The following is a 14,343-nucleotide window of genomic DNA, read 5'->3' on the forward strand; positions in this document are numbered from 1 at the left end:
CTGATACCCTGTGTATATCCAATATGGAGCATTATATTCAGGAAGCACGCGCTGTAGCTCCACTGAGGTGGGAAATGTGATTAGAATGAAAGATGAGTTGGTCATTTAAAGGGGTTGTCCATTAATGGAAATCACTTTATAACAGCTAAGTAGCAGTAATAAAATTAAAAAAACAACATATACTTACCTCCCGCATTGGCGCCGCTCCTGTCACATCCGCTCTCACTGAATACTAAAAAGGCTGCAGATGATCAGAGGCCACTGATTATATCATGTGGCGGCTGCAGCCAGTTTTTGTTGCAGATGTTTGCCCACTCATTAGTATAAGTGAAATCTGCTGCAAAAACGCTGTAAGACTTGACATGCTGAGGATTTACATCTGCATCATCATGAAACCCTTCAAGCTTCGTGATAAAACTGCGCAGAAAAAAAAACAATACGCAACATGTGCAAACAGCCTTACTCTAGAGCAGAAATAGTACTAATATACTCAACCTATTAGCTACTATGCAAATTGGTAATGTAGAGATCACACGCTATCATTAAAGCCTGCCTGTCCGTTCATACAAAACAAGACATTCTAATATTTACAGAAACTGGCCCAATTCTCCTGCACTTAAACTCGCCATCCACTTTGTTTGAGTGGGTCACACCTCTTCAGAATCCTGCCAGCACTGTAGGAGCTAGAACTTTCTAGGAGGGCAGACATAGACTCACTCACAATTCCTGTAATCCGACTCGGTGCCTCCTCTACTGGAAATGGATTACACTTGACAACAGGCAGTGGATAGCAAGTGAGGCAGAAGGAGGACACCTAATAATTGGTACTTTGGAGTGACTTTATTTTAGTTTGTTTTTTTTGGGGGGGACACAATTTGAATGAAAAAAAGTTATTTGCACATTTCCTTTTTTAGCACATTTGTTACTAAATAAGATTAGTCTTAGTCTTTGAGTAGGTCTTACAAATCTACTGTATGAGGGTTGCTACAGAAGATACAGAAAACCCCATGTGCACTAAGGCCTAGGTTTAGATTTTACAGCTGATTTACTATCCAATCCTCATGGGAACCCACATAAACTGATCACTCGGATCTGATTAGAAACAGCCACCAAGAACGTATTGTCTGTTTTCCTTACGTGGTACCTGATGATCATGATGTAAGAAACTACTGTACCACTTCAAAGTCCTCTAAAGTCAAAGCAGGCACAGGCTAAAGCTCCTCGAATTATGTTTCAAGGCAAATTAATTGCAGAATGTTTTCAAGAAAGAATGTGATATGTCCATTGTGTCACTGTAAATGTGGCTAGCATAATAAACATATACGTGTTCTACAGGTATTTAGGAGCGTGCTCTGTGATACTGGAAAGCGCCCATCCTCTGGCTATGGATAGTTAGCTAGACATGTATGCCAGAAACCAGACCTTATATCATTTTAGTACAAGAAAAAAAAACATAAGATGAAATGGGCAACGTGTAATTTATAGATAAGGAGGGGTAGGGAGAGTGTAAGGCTAAGTGCACACGTACCGGAACTCTCGCGGAAATTACCGCGAGAATTCCGGAATTCCAGTCCGCGGGAAAATCGCATTTTAAATTCCCGCGATTTTCCCGCGGAAAAACTAGCATTTTGCAAGCGTAATTAGCTTGCAAAATGCTAGCGTTCTCCAAGCGATCTGTAGCATCGCTTGGAGAACTGATTGACAGGTTGGTCACACTCGTCAAACATAGTGTTTGACGAGTGTGACCAACTTTTTACTACTGAGGCCGCCTATGCGGCTTCAATAGTAAAAGATAGAATGTAAAAAAAAAAATAAAAAACGGTGTTATTCTCACCCTCCGACGTCCCGCGCATCCGTTCCCAGTAGTCCTTTGCGAAAATTCCCGCGATGACATCAGTTCTCGCGGGATCGCGACGTCTCGCGGTAATTCGCGATGACGTCGCGCGAATTACCGCGAGACTTCGCGATCCCGCGAGATCGGACGCCATCGCGGGCATTTTCGCAAAGGACTACTGGGAACGTGAGCGTGAAGAGAAGCGGGAAGGCTGCGCGGGACGCCGGAGGGTGAGAATAACAATATTTTTTATTTTAAATTCTATTTTTTACAGGGATATGGTACCCAAAGCCCGGAGGACAGTCTCCTCTCCTCCGGACCGTGGGTACCATCCGCAATTGTTCTGCTTACTTTCCGCATGGTGTGCACAGCCACATGCGGGAAATAAGCGGAACAATGCATTCCTATGGGTGCGGGATCGCCGCGATTCCGCAAAATAATGAGCATGCTGCGGTTTTTACCGCGAAGCGATTCCGCCGCGGTAAAAACCGCAGCATTAGCACAGCATTGCGGAATCCCATAGGAATGCATGGGATGCTTATTTTTCGCGTTTTCGCGGCAAAATCGCACGGTTAAAACTGCCGCGGAAATGCGAAAAAAACGCCACGTGTGAACTCAGCCTAAAACCTACCATCTTCAATGTGTGCCACTAGGAAAGTCATACACTTACTTACATAGGAATAATATCACACAAGGACTTAAGTGTTCCTTTAATATAAAGTTGTGTTTCAAGGAATATATGTTTTTAAAACTGACAGAAATTATTAAAACAATAATATTTGTACTATACATCTATTAAAAATTCTGAATTATTTTACAAGTCTCTGCACGCCAGGTATTTTGACAGTGACTGACAGTGCGCTCTGTTGTCGGCTTGTTACTGCTAATCAGAGCTGGTGAAAGAGCGCAGTGACATTGTGTACAACACACAGTGACAGAGCAGGGACTAGCCCAGCCTCTGAAAGTGAGGTCACTGCCCCTTGATGACGCTCCTTTTCAGCATCCCAGCATGCACTGGGTTACTCAAGCAAAGTGTCATATAAAAGGAAGAAGAAAAAAACAAACACAAGGTTCAGCTCTGGAGATCTCGTCTACAGAGACACCGAACACTGACTGAGCCTGTAGGCTGTGTATTCATCCTCTGAACTCCACCTTGGGGTGGAGATATGGTGAGCAGCCTCCCACCCACTTTACAGCTGTTCACTAAACCAAGCCCTTAAACATGGCTGATTAACCCCTCTCAGCGCTTAGTGTGCTGGAGAATTTTCCTAGGTACATATAACTGAGGCTAAGAACATCAGTGATACACATCTACAGTACTTTGTCAGTGACTTCGTCACAGTAGATAGGCACCAATCCTCTGTAAAGTGAGGAGCCAGAAATATAATTCAGACATTTTATTAGCTGTACATTACATAGATTGCTCTTCTAACATTTCCTGTCAGTATAGAAGCTGTTTTTATTCCCTGGAATATCCCTTTAAGAATATGTTTTCGTGATGGTATTTGATGTGTCTATTTAAAGATGTAACAGCTTTAATGCTGGCAAGGACAACTGACAGCACCAAGAACTACAAGGAAAACTAACAAATGAATCTTTCACGAAAACACTTGAAGTTAAAATGACAACATTGAAGCAATATTTCTTGGATATACAGAGGACGCGGTTCACTGCAAAAGTCAATTATGCTTGGAAGAGTAAAAGGAAAGAGAAAAAACAGTCAGGGAAGGAAGAATCCGAGGAATCAGGCTAGTTTCACACTAGCGTTTTATTGCGCTGCGTTAGGAGCGCACATGAAACGCATATGAAAAGCGCATACAAACGCTTGTAAACGCTGCTTTTTTTGTAGCATTATTGTGCGCATAACGACAAAAATCGCAGCATTTTTATGCGTTTGTAAGCGTTTTTCATGCGTTTGCATTTTTTATGCGCAATAAACTAGAGAAAAAATCCTTGGAAAATTCTTGCAACACACTCCACCAATGGGAAAGCAGTGGGCGTGTCTTATGGAAATTCTTTATATAGCCCCTTTTTACAGCTGAATTCTTCACATTTGCTTGAATTTGACTTGAGAAACATGGATCTGCGCTGGAAGAGCTTTCACTTTGACTTGGATCTGGACATGAGGATGGCTCAGGCTTATGCAGCTGCTTGCCATGAACAGAGGGAGAGAGAAAGAGGCAGCGAAGACAGCAGCAGCGGCGTATGTGGATACATCCCATTATTGAACTCCGGGAAAGCCGTGGAGCATACCACACCCTCTACAGCGAGCTCCAGGCAAACCCGGAGAAATTTACAGATTATACCCGGATGACCAAAGAAACCTTTCACTATTTGCTTGGTCGGGTAAAAGAAGTCATCCGGAGACAGGACACGCAGCTCCGGCGTGCGATTACTCCTGAGGAACGGCTCCTGGTCACATTAAGATACGTAGTTTTCATAAACCAAAGGCTGCAGAATTTTTTTTTGTTGTTTTTTTAATTAAACATGTGTAAAAAAATTACGTATACACAAATATTAATTATTGTTTTCTTTGTGTTACAGATTCCTGGCTACTGGAGAGACCCTCTCGTCACTGCACTTCCAGTACTGGATTGGAATCTCTATGTTGTCTGGAATTGTAGCGGACACCTGCCGGGCTCTCTGGAACGTTCTTTGTCCCGAATTCATGCCCATGCCCACTGCAGCAAAGTGGTTGGAAATCGCCGAAAGATTCTGGACTGTATGCAATTTTCCAAACTGTTTAGGAGCGGTGGATGGGAAACACATCCGGATTATCAAGCCCAAAAGAACTTGCTCTGAGTTCTATAACTTCAAAAAGTACTTTTCTACTGTACTGATGGCCATTGCGGATGCAGACTGTAAGTTTATTGCAGTGGACATTGGTGCATTTGGCCGTGGGAATGACCCCCAGGCTTTTAAAACATCGGACATGGGCAGGAGGTTGTATGGCAACAACTTCGATTTCCCCATGCCACGTCCTCTTCCCAACACCGAAGGTCCGCCACAGCCATTTGTAATGGTTGGTGATGAAGCGTTTCATATGTGCCAAAACCTCCTCAAACCATACTCCAGCCGGGACTTGGACCGACAAAAAAGAATTTTTAATTACAGGCTGACCAAGGCCAGGAGAACAGTAGAGTGTGCTTTTGGTATACTTGTATCGCGATGGCGCATTCTTGGCACAGCTATTAATCTTAAACTGGAAACAGTGGATGAGGTAGTCAAGGCCTGTGTTGCTCTACATAATTTTGTAATTTCTCGAGAGCACCTGAACTTTGATCTTGATGATGTTGCTCCTAATCCTTTGCCAGAACTTACTCAGCACCCTCTCAGGTCATCCGTTGAAGTTGGCCAAATGAGGGACCAATTTGCGGCCTACTTCAACTCAGATATAGGACCGGTGGTATGGCAAGAGCAAATGGTGTAAAAAAATGTTATTGCATGTTGTTGGTATGTTAATAAAAAAAACTGTTTTGATACCTGTACTGAGTGCATTCTCAGTTTTTACACTCCCAATACCATTAGCAAGTAGCCAGGTGTATCAGTGAATTTATGATGCTGTGTTTTGTGCATCATGAATTCACTAATACTCCTGAGTAGGTAACTCTCTACATTTGTATAATATTGCACAGACTGGATACAGCAAGGTTCCCCAATTTCAGTCCTCAAGGTCCACCAACAGATCATGTTGTAATGATATAAAAAGAGGATTCCTTACAACATGATTTGTTGGTGGCCCATGAGGACTGGAGTTGGGGAACCGTGCAATATTACAAGAATGTAGAGATTGCTGTGGAAAAGACAAGTCATGTAGATTGGTTTGGTTTTTTTAAACCAATCTATAATTTGTCTTTTCCACAGCAGTCTCTACATTCTTGTATATTGCACAGACTGGATCCACCAGGGTTCCCCAACTCCACTCTTCAAGGTCCACCAACAGATCAGGTTGTAATGAAATAAAAAGAGGATTCCATACAACATGATCTGTTGGTGGCCCATGAGGACTGGAGTTGGAGAACCGTGCAATATTACAAGAATGTAGAGATTGCTGTGGAAAAGACAAGTCATGTAGATTTGTTGTGTTGACAACACATATCTCCAAGACTGACACAAGAAACATGTCAGTAATGGAGATATCTGGTGGCAAAAACGCTAAGTGTACGGTGCAGTGTGTGTACGGAGCAGTGTGTGTAGTTGGCGATCGACACAGTAACCAATCCAGATTTTGTGAAAGCACAAGTCCACATTTATTTTGTACCAAAAAAATATATATATATTTTATTAGGAATGACGCTTGGGGGAAGTTTGGGATACTTTGGGTGTGTGGAGAGACGAGGAACGACTGGAGGTTGAGGAAGGGGTTCTAGGAGAAGGGGCGATGAAAGTACTTGGGGAAGGGAGCTCTGGAATGGACAAGGAGGCATGTTGAGAGACATTAGGAGGAGAGGGTGGATGGACGAACAAAGTTTTTTGTTTTTTTTCTTTGGCGCAGGAATATCCTGCCCGGACCGACTGGCAGCCTGTGAACGCCTTACTTTTGTTGACCGCCTGGTGACGGTGGACTGTGGCGTTGCCCTGTAAAAAAGGGAATGCGGATCCCCACTTTGCTGCTCTGTGGTGGCGGTGTCGGTGCTGCTGCAAGTGGCAGTGGCGGTGCTCCTAGAAGGGGAGAAAGTTGGGTCGGTGCTCCAAGCAGGAGGCTGCCTGTCTGGGATCTCAGCCAAAGCTCTTTGGGGACTCCGAGGAGGAGAATTGGTGGCGGTTATCTTTCGATGAGGAGTGGTGGTGGTGCTCCTTTGATGAGGAGTGGTGGTGGTGCTTTGATGCGGAGTGCTGCTGGTGCTCCTTTTGATGAGGAGTGCTGGCGGTGCTCTTTTGCTGATGAGTGCTGGTGGTGCTCTTTTGCTGATGAGTGCTGGAGGTGCTCTGTTGCTTAGGAGTGCTGGCGGTGCTCTGTTGCTGAGGAGTGCTGGCGGTGCTCTGTTGCTTAGGAGTGCTGGCGGTGCTCTGTTGCTGAGGAGTGCTGGCGGTGCTCTGTTGCTGAGGAGTGCTGGCGGTGCTCTGTTGCTGAGGAGTGCTGGCGGTGCTCTGTTGCTGAGGAGTGCTGGCGGTGCTCCTTTGGTGTTGACTGGTGGTGTCAGTGGCCCAAGCAGGTTCTGTGGTGGTTTGGCTCCAAGTTGGTGGTGCTTTGGAGGTGGTGGTGCTCCATACAGGAGCAGCGCTTGACATAGTGGTGGTGGCGGAGGAGTGTCCAGCAGCACTCAGACTTGGGGTGGAGTAGTGGTGTCCGGCTTCGCTGGGAATGCAGGTGGCCGTGCAGTGGTATGCAGCAGAAGTCGGAAGTGTGGTAAAGCGAGTCAGCAGTGGAACTGTTATAAATGACACCACTGACTGCTGAACATACCGATTTTGCTGCATAGCCTGCCATGCCCTGTTCAATTTTACTGACATAATGGTGCGCCGGTCTGTTGAGGTCGGCCTCCAGATGGTCAAGGCGCTGGTCGACAGAGTGGAAGCGGTGTTCCATGTGGTTAAAACCACGTTCCATCAGGGCAAAACCGCTTTCCGTTCTGGCGGACAGCGCCTTGAGGCTGGCCTGAAAGGCCTCACTCAAGTGCATGAACTCGGGCATGACAGGCCTGTCCGAGGTCCTCTGCTGCTGGCGGGTAGTGCCCGCATAACCAGTGACAGAGACCTGGGACAGGGGAACACTTGATGGACCAGCTTCCTGGTCACCAGCTGTCTGTGTTGCTGACCTGCAAGATGCTTCCTGGCTGTCGGATGGCTGGGACGGGTCCGAGGTCGATCGATGAAGAACCGCTCCCGGGACAGGTTGCAGGGTGCTGCTCCAAGTGCTGTGGAAAGAAAGGGAAAACATTAGTATCATGTATTTACAAGAAGCATCACCTGTTGAATTGAAAAGCACGTAGTAATAACAAAACAAAAAAAAAAAAACTTACGCTCTGCTGGCAAGGACCGGTCTCAGGAAAGCCAACTCTCGATAGTAGCGGTACTTTCTTCTGCGCCTTGCCGCTGAACCACTCTGAACCTGCCCCTCAGTACGAACATCAGTGTTGAAGCGGTCCTTCATCGAGCGCCAATGTGTGCGTATTTTGTTCACTGTTGGGAAAAAACAAAAAACAAAAACAAAATAAAATTATAAAATGCACTTATGGCAACTTAAATATCAGCACAGACAACAGATTGAACTTTTCAATACAATATATCTTGCCATAAAAGCACCAGCACCATGAGGACCAGAAATCAATGCAGCAGTTGAAGACCAAATCAATCACAGTGTGCCACATGGCATTGGTGTTTTTAATGCAAGAATATATCTTGCCAAAACAACACCAGCACCATCAGGATCAAAAATCAATGCAGCAGTTGAAGACCAAAATCAATCACAGTGTGCCACATGGCATTGGTGTTTTTAATGCAAGAATATATCTTGCCAAAACAACACCAGCACCATCAGGACCATAAATCAATGCAGCAGTTGAAGACCAAAATCAATCACAGTGTGCCATATGGCATTGGTGCTTTTAATGCAAGAATATATCTTGCCAAAAAAACACCAGCACCATCAGGACCAAAAATCAATGCAGCAGTTGAAGACCAAAATCAATCACAGTGTGCCACATGGCATTGGTGTTTTTAATGCAAGAATACATCTTGCCAAAAAAACACCAGCACGATCAGGACAAAAAATCAATGCAGTATCACAGAGCATCTTTATACTTACTGAACGCCCTTTTGGAAGATGCAGAGGCACTGTCCCAGCCATCCATCATCGCTGTGGCCACCTCATTCCAGAGCTGCCGGGTCACCACTGTGTCTTTGTACTGCTGGTCACGGCTGTCCCACAACGGGATACGCTCCTCAACAAGGTGGATCAGGTGCTCGTTGTCGATGTAGACTTCTTTGTCATCCCGTTGTGGAACCTAGAAAAAAAGAAATATATTAGAATGTTTGTAATTTTAGAGAATGAAAAAGATAGAAAAAGAAACAAAGAAGCAAGCTAAAAGATGAATATAAAAACAGAAAAAAAAAGGCACATTATATATTCACATTGGGTCTCCTCGCCACAACTTGACTACGCTGCTCCCGCTCTGAATCCTCCCGCTCAGACTGCTCCTGCTCAGAACGCTCTCGCTCAGACTGCTCCCGCACTCCATCTTCACTGCCCGTGTCCGATGTCTGTAAAGAAATAAAAAATTAAAACACATTTCTAGAGGCAGCTATACTTACCCAAAGGCAGCAAGATTGTCACCTCACGATCAGCTTGGGCCTGTTCTTGCCGAGATGACGAATAGACCGATCCAGAAGAAGACATGCTGAAATGAAAACAAATTAAACATTAGTACTTTATAAAATTGTACAGGACACACAGACATTATGTTGAAGAATACTCACATTTTGGCTCCTGAAGCTTGAATCCACACTTGGAAGGCTCTTCTGGGCTTTTGTCTGCTCTCTGCAAGGCTGTCTGTAGAGTAATTGTCTGACCCTGAAGATACCTTCTTTTATCTACACTCCTCCCAAACAATGTTGCTTGTTTAGGGGGAGTTTTAGACAAGTGTCTAGACATTGTTTACTCAAAGCGCGTGCGCGCACAAGGCGCTGACGTGCACGGTGCCAAGCGCTCGTCAGCGATCACATAGACTGTAATGCTATTTTTGGGCACACATCGAGCGCACACGTGCGCGCGCAATTTTTTTAAGTATGTAGGCGGAACAAAAAATGCAACATGTAGCGTACGGCGCGTGTGGGCGCACACCTGTAAAATGCGCAGCGCACGCTAAACGCTGATGAGCGCGTACATTCGCAAGACCCTGCGATCACCATGTTAAAGATAGGGGAACATTGCGCGTGCGCCCGATAGCGCACGATGCGCTGCGTGGTCAAACGCTAGTATGAAACCAGCCTCAGGTAGCCAAAATGCACAGAAATTTGCTGTCAGTGGAATTTTACTGCTTGGCTACTACAAAAATTAACCTGTTTTTCAGGGGTCTTGTGTACGTGGCTCCTGAAGAAAACATGGCCATACACTAGTGAGTAAAGCATGGTGAATGACTAGTGGTCATTAAAGAGAAAGTGTTGCCAGGTTTTTGCCACCTAATTTAAGAGCAGGATAATATTGATTACAGACCCGACCCTCATTCCAGTTATGTTTCAGTTACTGGGCTGTTTGCTGTAATTTTAAAAAAGTTTTATTTGCAGCAGATTATCACTAGAAAACTAGTAAACCTGCTGCCATGTAGTTCTTCCCATTAATGTTTTCTGCATAACCCTCCTCCACTGCTGTTTGGAAGCTTTCTGCCTATGCAGAGCACAGAGAAAGCTGCCAATCAGTGGTGCGGGCGGGGTTATGCAGAGCTCAAGATTCAGAGAACTGGTAGATCTGCAGTAGATAAAACGGTTATTGGATCAAAACTGCACCAACAGCCCAGTAAGTGATACATCACTGGAATCAGGGTATCTGCCCCAACATAACACTGCTCTCAGATTAGGTTAGCAAAAATCTGGCGACAGATTCCCTTTTTATGGTCTAAATGCATATACCCACAGTATCTGGTTGTTACTCGTCTTGAAAAAGGCTAATCTATTGTCATATGTGTCCTACACTGTAGGTATATGTGTCTGCAATAAAGTAAAAGCTGAGAAATGGATCTAGAGTCTTGGGCAGTATTTTTAAGCCTTTTTCAGACATCCGTTTTTCATGCATGTATTCGATCTGGGCTGTTGAAGGATAGAACATGTACTCATCATAATCCCTTTTCTTGTGGGCCAAGTGTTCTAGGGAAAAAAGCAGGAATGTACGGTAATCAAAATTACTCATATACAAGTGCTTCTCACAAAATTAGAATATAATCAAAAAGTTAGTTAATTTCATTTCTTCAATACAAAAAGTGAAACTCGTGTATTAGATAGAGTCATTACAAACAGAGGGATCTGTTTAAAGTGTTTATTTCTGTTAATGTTGATGATTATTGCTTACAGCCAATGAAAACCCAAAAATCATTATCTCAGTAAATTAGAATACTTTATAACACCAGCTTGAAAAATGATTTTAAAATTCGAATTGTTGGCCTACTGAAATGCATGTTCAAAAAATGCACTCAGTACTTTATCGGGGCTCCTTTTGCATCAATTACTGCATCAATGCGGTGTGGCATGGAGGCGATCAGCCTGTGGCGCTGCTGAGGTGTTATGGAAGCCCAGGTTGCTTTGATAGCAGCCTTCAGCTCATCTGCATTGTTGGGTCTGGTGTCTCTCGTCTTCCTCTTGACAATGCCCCATAGATTCTCTATGGGGTTAAGGTCATGTGAGTTTTCTGGCCAATCAAGAACAGTGATACTATTGTTTTTAAACCAGGTAACATAGTAACATATTTAGAAAGGCCAAAAAAAGACATTTGTCCACCCAGTTCAGCCTATATTCCGTCAGAATAGATCCCTAGATCGACGTCCTTCTAAAGAACCTAATAACTGTAAAATACAATATTGTTACGCTCCAGGAAGACATCCAGGCCTCTCTTGAACCCCTCGACTGAGTTCGCCATCACCACCTCCTCAGGCAAGGAATTCCAGATTCTCACTGCCCTAACAGTAAAGAATCCTCTTCTATGTTGGTGGAAAAACCTTCTCTCCTTCAGACGCAGAGGATGCCCCCTTGTGATCATCACATTCCTTGGTATAAACAGATCCTGGAGAGATATTTGTATTGTCCCCTTATATACTTATACATGGTTATTAGATCGCCCCTCAGTCGTCTTTTTTCTAGACTAAATAATCCTAATTTTGCTAATCTCTCTGGGTATTGTAGTTCCCTTAGTCCCTTTATTAATTTTGTTGCCTTCCTTTGTACTCACTCTAGTTCCATTATATCCTTCCTGCGCACCGGTGCCCAAAACTGTACACAGTACTCCATGTGCAGTCTAACCAGGGATTTGTACAGAGGCAGTATAATGCTCTCATTATGTGTATTGAGGCCTCTTTTAATGCACCCCATGATCCTGTTTACCTTGGCAGCTGCTGCCTGGCACTGGCTGCTCCAGGTAAGTTTATCATTAACTAGGATCCCCAATTCCTTCTTCATGTCAGATTTACCCAGTGGTTTCCCGTTCAGTGTGTAATGGTGATATTGATTCCTTCTTCCCATGTGTATAACCTTACATTTATCATTGTTAAACCGCATCTCCCACCTTTCGGTACAAGTTTCCAACTTATCCAGATCCATCTGTAGCAGAATACTATCTTCTCTTGTATTGACTGCTTTACATAGTTTTTTATCATCTGCAAACATTGATATTTTACTGTGTAAACCTTCTACCAGATCGTTAATAAATATGTTGAAGAGAATAGGTCCCAACACCGACCCCTGCGGTACCCCACTGGTCACAGCGACCCAGTTAGAGAATATACCAACCCCTCTGGCACTTTTGGCAGTGTGGACAAGTGCCAAGTTCTGCTGGAGAATGACATTTCCATCTACAAAAAACTTGTCGGCAGAGGGAAGCATGAAGTGCTATAAAATTTCCTGGTAGACGGATGCACTGACTTTGGTCTTGATAATACACAGTGGACCTACACCAGCAGAGGACATGGCTCCCAAAACCATCACTGATTGTGGAGACTTCACACTGCACTGGACCTCAAGCAGCTTGAATTGTGTGCCTCTCCACTCTTTCTCCAGACTCTGGGACCTTGATTTCCAAATGAAATGCAAAATGTACTCTCCTTGTGGAGTGTGTCAATGATGCCTTCTGGACATCTGTCAGGTTAGCAGTCTTCCCATGATTGTGGAGCCTACTGAAACAGACTAAGGGACCTTTTTAAATGCTGAGGAAGCCTTTGCAGGTTTTTTTTGTCAATTATTCTACTTTACTGAGATAATGACTTTTGGGCTTTCATTGGCTGTAAGCCATAATCATCAACATTAACAGAAATAAACACTTGAAGTAGATCACTCTGCAATGACTCTATATAATATATGAGTTTCACTTTTTGTATTGAAGAACTGAAATATATTAACTTTTTGACGATATTCTAATTTTGAGAGAAGCACCTGTAAGTCTGTGGGCAGGTGAAGAATGACTGACAGCGCGCATTCTCATCCAAGTCCAGCACAACTTTGCAATGGGTGAGAGACGCTTATAGAAAATCAATGATGAAAATCTAATGGTAAAATCTTATCCAAAATACTGATGTGTACCAGAAAATTCACTGATGTCTGAATGAGGCCTAAGTTATACAGCTGCTTTTCTCTATAGTGCTGTGGACTTTTCTTATATTTCTGGGACTTTTTATTTCTTTAAAAAAAGGCAGAAAAAGCTTCACAACAAATTATGCTTTCATCAGTCCCAGAGATTCATTCTCCACTTCCTTCATTCTACCATATGATGGGGGTCTCTTTTCTTTTATTTAGCCTGCAAATAAATGATGAATGTTTTAGCTAAAATACCCTTTAATAGCTAAACATTTGTGGACATCTGTTTACCGTTCATAAATGATTATTAGCAATTTATTGCGCTTTCTTAGCTCCTTATACACACAGACCACTAATTAGCCACATATTTAGTTCTTTTGTCTGCGACACTTCTGCTTCCCTGCTCTACACTGTTTGTAATGCCAATATGTGGGATGGAGCTCAGTCCACAGCAAGTGCCCGACACCAATGGCGGATCTTAATAGGGGCGGATGGGGCGGTCGCCCCGGGCCCAAGGTTTTTTGGGGGCCCAGGGGCAGGGGCGGGCTGGGCCGGGTGGCAGAGGCAAATGCCCCCCGGACCGCTCCCCCAGCACCTGTACAGGGCCGGCCGTGCCCTGTGCTGTGACGCCGCCGGCAGCAGACAGCCGCCCGCGTCACATTCTATGAGGGGCCGGGAGCTGTGCACGGCCGTCACCTTGACGGCTGCTCAGCGCCGGCTCCCTCTGGCTGTACTTCCGGGTCAGATGTCGGGCGTGCGCGATGACGTCATCGTGCACGCGCCGACATGTCCCGGAGGATGCTGAAAGCAGAGGCGCTGCTGGGGAGCGAGCCGGCTGTGAGGTAAGTATGGGGAACCTTTTTTATTTTTTTTTATTTATAAAATGAATTAAATGGGGGAGGGGGTGAGTGGGGGCTGTACACAATGAAGGGGGGGTGACTGGGGCCTGTATATGATGAAGGGGGGGTGACTGGGGCCTGTATATGATGAAGGGGGGGTGACTGGGGCCTGTATATGATGAAGGGGGGGTGACTGGAGCCTGTATATGATGAAGGGGGGTGACTGAGGGCTGTATATGATGACGGGGGGGGTGACTGAGGGCTGTATATGATGAAGGGGGGGTGACTGGAGCCTGTATATGATGAAGGGGGGGTGACTGGAGCCTGTATATGATGACGGGGGGGTGACTGAGGGCTGTATATGATGACGGGGGGGTGACTGAGGGCTGTATATGATGACGGGGGGTGACTGGGGGCTGTATATGATGAAGGGGGGTGACTGGGGGCTGTATATGA

General features: G+C 44.8%; 1 protein-coding gene across 2 annotated transcripts in view; it reads right to left on the reverse strand.

Annotated features, from left to right (window-relative positions):
• The window catches only part of VEGFC (vascular endothelial growth factor C), a 262,031-nt gene that overhangs the window by 238,520 nt on the left and 9,168 nt on the right, over window positions 1-14,343 (reverse strand). The window contains exons 2-6 of one of the 2 annotated variants that reach the window (XM_073577738.1): window positions 9,111-9,174; window positions 8,909-9,037; window positions 8,583-8,781; window positions 7,798-7,957; window positions 5,896-7,692 (exon numbers count right to left, since the gene is read on the reverse strand). The exons of the other annotated variant lie outside the window; for it this stretch is intronic. Coding sequence (XP_073433839.1) covers window positions 6,975-7,692; window positions 7,798-7,957; window positions 8,583-8,781; window positions 8,909-9,037; window positions 9,111-9,174 — 1,270 coding nt within the window. The 3' untranslated portion in view covers window positions 5,896-6,974. Of the gene's footprint in view, window positions 1-5,895; window positions 7,693-7,797; window positions 7,958-8,582; window positions 8,782-8,908; window positions 9,038-9,110; window positions 9,175-14,343 lie in introns of those variants that run through there. 2 annotated transcript variants of the gene reach the window in all.

The sequence above is a fragment of the Dendrobates tinctorius genome, unplaced genomic scaffold (assembly GCF_039654945.1).
Source record: "Dendrobates tinctorius isolate UK_male_01 unplaced genomic scaffold, ASM3965494v1 ptg000008l, whole genome shotgun sequence".
NCBI lineage: Eukaryota > Metazoa > Chordata > Amphibia > Anura > Dendrobatidae > Dendrobates > Dendrobates tinctorius.